The sequence below is a fragment of the Brassica oleracea genome, chromosome C7, assembly GCF_000695525.1.
Source record: "Brassica oleracea var. oleracea cultivar TO1000 chromosome C7, BOL, whole genome shotgun sequence".
Taxonomy (NCBI): domain Eukaryota; kingdom Viridiplantae; phylum Streptophyta; class Magnoliopsida; order Brassicales; family Brassicaceae; genus Brassica; species Brassica oleracea.
In genome coordinates, this window is record NC_027754.1 from 2697560 (window position 1) to 2707023 (window position 9464).

Here is a 9464-nt window from a genome sequence, read left to right on the forward strand (position 1 = left end):
GGAAAACCTAAATTCTTCTAAAATTTAGGCGGAACCTTAATTAATTCTACAAAAAATTAGGCGGGATATGTCAGAAAACTTATTGGGAAGTCTTATGTGAGTCTTATGTGAGTCTTCCAGACCTTATAATCAAATAACTAAGCAAAAAAACACTTCCTTAAACTTTTAAGATAATTAGAAAGTGTTTAAATCAAGTTATTAGATAGTCACAAAACACATATAGGTCAAAAATATGTTTTTTTAAAGAAGATAAAATTTCAAAATCTAACCCTAAAAATACCAATAATACTATAACATATGTTACCAAAATATTATTCCCATCAAAATATTTTTTATAAAAATTTTAAATTATTTTAAAGATCTACGGAACGAGAAGACTTACCAAGAGGGTTATAAATTTTAAAAAAAATTAAATTATTTTAAAGTCTTCTCACACAGAGGGTTATAATAGTAAAATTCAATACATGTTTTTTGTTTGATAATAAGGATGTTGTTGTAATTTCACTAGCATTTTAGGTTAATTTTGCATTTGATTGAATTTGTGGTACATTTTTGTATTCAAAATCAAGTTTTGAGTTATTTTTGGTAATTTTCCCTAATATGATATTAGATTTTTAACCATGCTTTTAAAAGCAAAAAATATTTTTAAAAAATATTAATTTATATTTTTAACCCACTCCATATTGATTTTTTTTTTATAAATGAGATTATCTGTTTTTAATATGTCATCAAAATATCGTATATGTTTGATGGAAATATCTGCATTCACGATTATTTATAATACATTTACTATTTAAAATCATTTAATTTATTAAATAATTATATATTATAATATATCTATATATATTTGTTTTTATTTATGATTAAATAATATATAATAAATATTAATGTATAATTAAATTCAAAATTTTAGATTCAAAGCTAATTACTTATTTAGAAAACACTGTATACAGTAAGAAAATTTTGAAAATATTTTGTTATATTATAATATGAAATATATATATATATATATATATATATAAATCATACGTCAACTAAATTTTAATTTAATAATATGATTCTATTTTAATATTAAAGATTCAATTTAAAGCAAAAAAAAATTAAACCCATTTAGAAAAGCTTTTTTCTTGAAGAAAATTTTTGCATGATAGGATTCGAAACCATCTACTAATAAACCATTATACAAAGATAGTCCCTCTAAATTAGTTTTTACAAAAACCTATTTCAATTTCATAGAATTTTATTGTGTTTTTATATATTATTTTAATAAGATTATAACTTTTTTTTTGAGAAATACATTTTTCAAAAAAGAAACAGAATTTATCAAACTTAACCCAAAATCAATAATGTGTAAGATGATGTTGATTAAAGGGAACTGATAAAGGGAAATCACATGTGAAATTTCTAGTGAGTTAGGGGACACATATACAAAAATAAAGGGAACTGATAAATTAGATTTTGCATAGATTTTTTCGTGTTTATTTTAATATATTATCAGTGCCCCTCTTTTTTACTATAAGAAATCTTTTCAATATTAATCTGTTTGTAAACTTTTGTTAAGTTGGCAAATCTTTATAAGTAGACCTCTAGTTTATTTTTTTTATATTAAAATGTGCAACAAAAAAATCTAAACCAAACAATTTGTTTTTACATTAACCAGTCTGTAAATTTTCAGAAATTTCTATAGAAAATCATAACTTAAGAAATAGAGAAGGAAAACAGAGATCTGCTTTTTTATAACTAAAACAGAGGTCTGCTTACAATTTCTCTGTTTCATATTAAGTCTCGTTGTAGATAAATTTTTTCGTTACAAAATAAGGGTCTTTTTTTATTTTCAATGCAAAATTTATTAATTTTATTTAACAATTTATTTTTCTATTGGTTAAAATATGGTTAGGTGTATAGGTAATTGTGTTTTTATATATGAAAAATACAAAATTAATTGTTTCTTTAATCTGTGTACACAAAACCAAAGTGACACTTAAAATAAAACAGAGGGAGTATTAACGTTATGGCAATGAGTGAAAAGAAAACGAAATTACATTTTTGGGTAACTGTGAAACTGCTAAGGTTAAGAAAATAATTAACTGCTTTTCAAAGTGAAAAGAAAAAAAATGCAACTATTAAGACTTAAGATAAAGAAAATAATTAATTATTATTTAATTTATGTAGTTTCTAAACCTATTCAGTTATATTATAGTACTAGGTTATAATCCCCGTCTTGCGCGGGATAAACATTATGTATGCAAATGATTTTACTTATTATTATTTATTTTGTGTTCATTTTATTTATTTTATGTAGTAGATAATTAAATTTCAGTGATATTGACATATATATAGTATATTTTAATATATTTTTAATATTGAGATTTCCTACTCATATGATTTTATTAAAAATTTATATTTCATGTAACAGAAAAATCTAAACCATTAATTACAAATTTTTCAACGTGAGATTTTTTTAATACAGATTTTAAAATTAAAATATTAAGGTCTAAATACTTATCAATGTAAATTTTGAAATTAACATATTTATGTATTTTTATATGGTGTATAGTTTAATTTTAAAAATATTAAAATATATATTTATTAAAGAGACTTCATATTCATACAATTTTATGATCATTGATATCTTGTTATAAAAATAAAAGGTTAAACCATCGACACAATGTTTTTAAAACATTTTTAGTAATTTATAGTCGTTTAAAATTTTTTTAAATATAACATATAAGAAATAATCTATTTTTAATTATATAGTTAATGTGATTGTTTAATTTTTTAATAATATAAAATTTGACAAAAATGAAGGAAGATAGGAAAATTGTTATCAAATCTTTATTATTTAAAATCATTGATTGTCATATATATGTTAATCATATTAGGTAATTTCGTAATTTTTATTTAAAAAAAGAAAAGAGAATATTCTTTTGTACACTACTAATCAATTTGATAGTTAGTTTATAAAAAAATATAATATATGTTTAGAAGGACAAACTTATTTTTCTAAGTATTCTAAGAATCAATCTGGTGATAACACGTGGCTACGAGAAAATGTTGTAATACTTCTCAATTATTAATATATAAGGGATATATAGCCATAAAACGAAATTACATTATTGGGTAATCATAGATTACGACCAAATCTTTTACGTGTTGTGACTATCAAAAACAAAAAGACAAAAAATATCAATAAAGACAAAATAGGGGTTAAAGGAGCATTCGAACTTACGGCTGCAGATTACTTGAAATTCATACGTATGCCACTACACCAAAGACATCTAATAGTAGATAGTCCCCCTTGCTTTAAGGACTTATATTATAACTAAAATTCTATTTTTTTTTACCTTAAATAGTTAATAAAATCTTTGAAATATATCTATTTACCGTTTTAAAAATAAACAGAATAAAATTATTCTTTTTGTATAATTTTATCAATACTAGAAAATAGAGTCAATGAATACTATTTTCAATATGTTGGATCAAAACTAAAATAAAATTACTTTTCTAGGTTACAATTATTAGTATGATGGATAAATCAAAATGTGACTATGATTTGGATGTAGAACTTTTTATATTAATTAAATCAATTTTTGTAGTTTGTATGTTCAGTATTCATAGTAAGCACTAAAAGAGTAATATTTTTATCAGTGATGTTAAAAAAAATATATTAAATATTGTTTCGAGTATTTAAATATCATTGACTTACTTGAAAAAAATTATTTGAACTAATTAAGCCAACTTATCATTCTTAGAATTTTTAAAAATATTAATACAACTAAAAAAAAACAATCTAAAACCAACTTTCGATTATTAGCTAGTTCGGTGTTTATCACCTCCACACAAAAAAAAAAAAAAAACTATCCAAATGTCTTTTAGCCAGATATTCTAAGTTGATCAAAAAAAGATATTCTTGACCAACTTACCTATACTATTGTTGGTTGACACTTGGTAACTGTAAAGGCAAGAAGAGAAAGAGCAGAGACAACAAATACTTGAAAACTATGTAACGTATTCTACATTTACATTCTTCATAAACGATAGCCAAAACCAAAGTGTAAACTCTACTCAGTGTCACAAGTTTATGATTTTCTTATATGTTCCCTGTAGAACAGAAAAGCAACAAATGGAAAGTAATTATATGTGAATCTCTTTAATCTCTACTTGTTCTTGAGGGATGATGATAAGCTTCTTGAGAACAGTGGTTGAATTCTCAAGATGAATACACTACGAAGGGTACTGCATCGTTTTAAACACTAATGCTCATTAGAAACTCAACACTCACAAGATCAAAATCATTTAAGGAAAAAAAACAAGTGAAGATTGACTCACATAGAAGAAACACCATTAGCATTAAGGAAACAGTGAGCTTGATGGGATGGTTAAATGATAAGCGTATCGGATTTTGGAAGCAACCAATCTGAGAAGAGTCATAAAAGGTAAGTTAGTCTTTCCTAATCAATGAGTAAAGAAATGTATTAGAGCAAAGGTGATTGTGAGAATTCACCTGAGTATGATCAGGAAGTCTCTGCATCCACAAGACAGGCTTACTTCCTTTCACTTTAGGAGTAGCTTCGATTTGTGTCACTAGTTTCTCCTCTTCTTGTTCATTATCACCAGGAACTATAATCCTCAAGGAACTGAAATCTGGTGAACTCCATGTCCTTCTTGTCCCCGCTGTTTTCTCTGCATTTCTTGGTTTTGCGCTTTCTTGAATGTCTATGACACATTCAGAGCCATTAACGTCATTTGTAACTTCAGCTACATTCGACTTGATGCTGCTTTCACTACTAAAGCTATGTGAGGTTAAAGAAGATCCAGAGAGAAACATGGCCAAGTCGTCTCTCTCTTCTTCACTGAGATTAACCCAACGGAGGGGTTCTTTTCCATTTTCACTATAAGTTTCTTGCAGTGGGGCTTCAACGCGATGAATCTGGTTTTCTATAGCGGCAACAAACTGTTTGTGCCGTGTTGTGGATGTTGAATCATCCCCACACTTCCTATGGCTCAATCTGACTGCTTTCTCAAACTCCTCCAACTGAAAATCATAGTTTCAAATTTAGCAGTTAACATAAAGAAGACTCAATTATCTTGAATCTTGAACTAAAGAGAAAAACAAACAAACACTTTCTTGAAACCTCCCAAAGATAACATTACAATAAACATGAGATGACTCAACTCTAACATATTATGAAACTCCTCAAACTGATTCATAATAAATTAGCAATAGCCGATAAAACGAGGCAAAAAAAAACAAACAAAACCATTCTTCAAAATTCAACAAGAACACACTAAACCAGAGAACATGATTCAAGAAACTTATTAACTTTAACAATGACTTAAATCTCAGGGTGCTAGGTAGGCATGGACATATAAACCGAAAATCGAAAACCGAAAACCAAACCGGAACTGAACCAGAAAACCGAACCATTCACAAATAACGAGCGGTCTGTATATCTCTAAACCAAAAATTGAAACGAAACCAACCGAATCGAGAACCAAGTGAATATATCAAAAATACAGTTTATACCTAAATCATTAATTATATTTAGTTTAAAAATTAGCAAATATTTTTAAAGTACTACTTATAACTCAAACTACCCAGGAAAAAAAAACAAATTATCCAAATAGAATTATCCAAAAATTTAATATTTTCTGAATTACCCGAATAATATGCATCCCAGATATTTAAATTTATTCGAAAGATCCGATACTTAATCCCGGAAAAAAAAAACTGATTTCTTGACTGAATTATCCAAAATTATCTGGAAAATTTGAACCAAACCAGAACAGAATTAGAGAACCAATTGTTTTGGATATTAGCTCATTCCTGACATTGTTATCCGAACAGAACCAAAAACTGAATAACTGAACCAAATTTCATAAATATCCGAGCTTCATACCGCTGGTAAAAGACCACATTCAGTTTTGCCGGACCGATATAATATTCTATTTGGTTTATAAAACCCATTCTACATCAAAATAGTAAATTGGGTTTGAGGTTTATGAATAGGGATCTAAGTGTTTGCTTCAATCAAGTTTTTATCTAGTTTTTCTTGTCTAATTCGCTGGTTATTCACTACAAAATTGTACCGAGATTCCAAAATAGTACAAGACACTAAAAGATTATTCAAGAAAGACTTTTGTGCAGAGAAAGGTTCCCAAAAAATACCTGCCATTTGGCAGTACCCAAAGCTGCTTGAAGTTCCTTAAAGATGTCATCTTTCTTCCCTCTAATCCACAATCTATAAGCAGACTCCATTCTGAATAAAGGAAAAATCAAAATTAACTATTTATAAGCAAAAGATAATCTGACTCCATAATAACATAAAACATATACATACATATCTGCAGACTTTTGTACTTCTTCAGCTGCAGAGAAGAAAACATCCTTTTGCCATAAATCGAAGCTGTTAACTACCATCATCGTCGTCATAAAGAAGAAGGTACGAGCAAGATAATCAAAAAAAAAAGAAGTTTTTCTCGGATATGATCCGCAGTGTATCCAAACAGAATCTCCTCTCTTCTTCTTCTCTAAAATCCCCTCCTCTCTTCTTCTTTCCTCTTTCTAAAATCTTTTAGTTTTTCGATTTCTTTCTAATTTTAATTGAAACAATAAAGAGCTGTATATTTTACGACACCCCAACTTGTGTCTAATTATAGAAACGTGGCTTGTTATTATATGTAGCTGTTAAAAACTTAAAATGCTCTGTGGTGCAGACGATTACAGCTCTTGCGTTAGGAGCAAAGAAAACGACAAGGATGTAAACCTGGAAGTAGGCCCCAACCATTTGCTGCCACCAGCACCCACTTCAATTTTCATTCTTCTTTTTTTTTTTCAATAAGTATTAATTTACTTTATAAAATTCTCAATTTTATGCCGACAAAAATTGATAATAATGTATAATTATTATAGGAGTCAAATGCTGATGAGTCGAATGGCATTGAGAAATGATTGAGACATTAAGGTAGCATGCGTGAAAGCCTACGATAACAATTTCACATCATTAATTTTGTGGTCAAGAACATCTATGTAATGTAATCATCTTTAAAAATCTATATGTATATAACACATTTTAAATTTTTGTAAGGCTGCAGCATGCATATTGTATTTTAGTTTGTAGATTTTTAGCTAACTATATTTTAAAAATAACATAATAAATTCGACTATATCTCATGTATATTAATTAAGGATCATTTTTGTAATCTTAAGTTTGCAATAATTAAAAAAATCATGTTTAGGTGTCAATTAATTAAGATGACAATTTAGCTTAGGTGGCAACTTAAGAATCAATTGAAAAAAATGTTGTTTCAAATCCAATTATTAGGGAACATTATATTATCCCAAAATATAAGAAACGTGTATTCTTTTCTTAAATAAAAACTACAAAATTACCTAATATGATTAACATATATATAGCAATTAATGACTATGAATAATAAAGATTTGATAACAATTTTTTCATCCTTTTTCATTTTTCTAAATTTTATATTATTAAAAAAATAAACAATCACATTAACCATATAATAAAAAATTATATTTTTTCTTATATGTAATATTTTGAATTTTTTTAAATGAATTTAAATTACAAAAATGAGAAAACCTTATATGTTATATTTAAAATTTTTTAAAACGACTTTAAATTACAAAAAAAAACCTTATATGTTATATTTTTCTTATATGTTAGATTTTTTCTTATATGTTATATTTTAAATTTTTTAAATGACTTTAAATTACAAAAATGTAAGTTTTCCTTAAGCATACGACTAAAAACATTAAAATGACATGTATTAGTTTGATGGTTGATCTGAAACTTTTCAAAACTATATTGAAGATAAATGTCAAAATAATTCAATTGTGGAAACAGTATTGTTCACTTTTTTCAAAAATGTATAGTGGAAAAAATAAAATTTTTGTGTCATAATTTGTTTAATGTCCACTCCGATCAATCTATGATATATTAATTATAGTTTAGTTCCATCTGATCCATCGGAAAGAAATTATATAATAACAAAAAAAAACATTGTATATGTATAAATAAAATGATCAAATATATTAAAAAATTATCGATAATATATACAAATAAATTCATCATGCCAGACGCAAACCTTATCCTAGTTTCCTTTTATTCTACATGAGTAGGGATATTGCCATATACCACAGTAGCCTGTGATCACAATTCAAGAACATCTATGTAATGCCCTTTTCCAAAAAAAAGGAAGAAGAACATATATGTACACTAATGATTTTTAAAAAATCTATATCTTGGCCAGATTATTTCAATTTTGTAAGGCTGCACTCTGCAGCATGCATACTACTATTATTTTTAATGTGTTGATTCTTTTTTAGTTAATTGGATGTCATGACACACGTTTATAAATTAACATAAGCAGTAAAATTCGATTATATTTTTTATTTATTTTACAAGAGTGCATGGTATTGTCAACACAATGAAAATCTTCGGAAAATAAAGTTGTTTTTATTATTAGAAGATCTATAAAATCATTTTAAATCTAGCAGTCAAAATATAGAAAATCATCAAAAATAGAAAATATTTTATATACATTATTATCTTAGAAATGAAATTTAGATTATTTTAATATATTGTTTTCATTTTAGTTTAAAAATTATGTTAATTATGTTTTAATATATATATTATATGAAAACATAATTAGCATATATATTTTTTAGACTAATATGAAAACAATATAAATATATTAGGCGATTCCGCGACTAGGGTTCCGCGACTAGGGCGATAGAGAACGGAATGGAGGCGATTAGAGAATGGAATGGAGGCGATTAGGCGATTCCGCGACTAGGGTTCCGCAGCCCTATTGCGCCGTCGTCTCCGTTGGTGCAGCCTCACGCTCATCGACGAGAAGTCTCTGTTTCTTAATCTCTGGTCTTTTCTTCCCTCTTTCATATCGTCATTTTAGGTTCTCATGGATTCGTTGGATTTGGTGATCCCGGCGGCTCAAAACCCTTGGAAATCTCCAGTGGTGGGTAGTTCGCGACCGGTGTTCGAGGTGTCTAATGGTGTAGCGGCGATTGACATTCCGGAAGATATCTATACAAGCTCTGATCCTCTATGGAAGAATTACGTTGTGGGATACTTTATTGGGGATGCGCCACATGTTGGGAGTATCCATGCTACTGTGAATCGTATCTGGACGAGTCCAGGTGTGAAGGTGAAAATCGATGTTCAGTTCATAAGCAAGACTTCAGTTTTGTTTCGAATTGAAAATGAGGCTCTGCAGCATAAGGTATTGAGAAGGAGGTACTGGCACGTGACTGATGTGCCTCTAGTTATCAATCTATGGACTCCAGAGACAGCAGCATTTCCTCCGGATTTGTCTGCAATGCCACTGTGGATTGATTTAAAGTCTGTGCCAAATTACATGTTCTCCCATAAGGGTTTGAAGTGCTTATCGTCTCCTGTGGGCAAGTTTGTTAGACTGCATCCGTC

The 9464-nt window shown here is 27.7% G+C and overlaps 1 protein-coding gene across 1 annotated transcript; it reads right to left on the reverse strand.

Moving 5' to 3' along the window:
- Window positions 1–3973: 3973 nt before the first annotated feature.
- On the reverse strand, window positions 3974–6553 carry LOC106301816. The gene is made up of 6 exons (XM_013738299.1): window positions 6469–6553; window positions 6342–6436; window positions 6170–6260; window positions 4505–5035; window positions 4330–4417; window positions 3974–4236 (listed from the first exon to the last, which is right to left on the reverse strand). The coding sequence occupies exons 2-6, from the start codon at window positions 6431–6433 to the stop codon at window positions 4211–4213; spliced, it is 828 nt and encodes a 275-aa protein (XP_013593753.1). The 5' UTR covers window positions 6434–6436; window positions 6469–6553; the 3' UTR covers window positions 3974–4210.
- Window positions 6554–9464: the final 2911 nt, after the last annotated feature.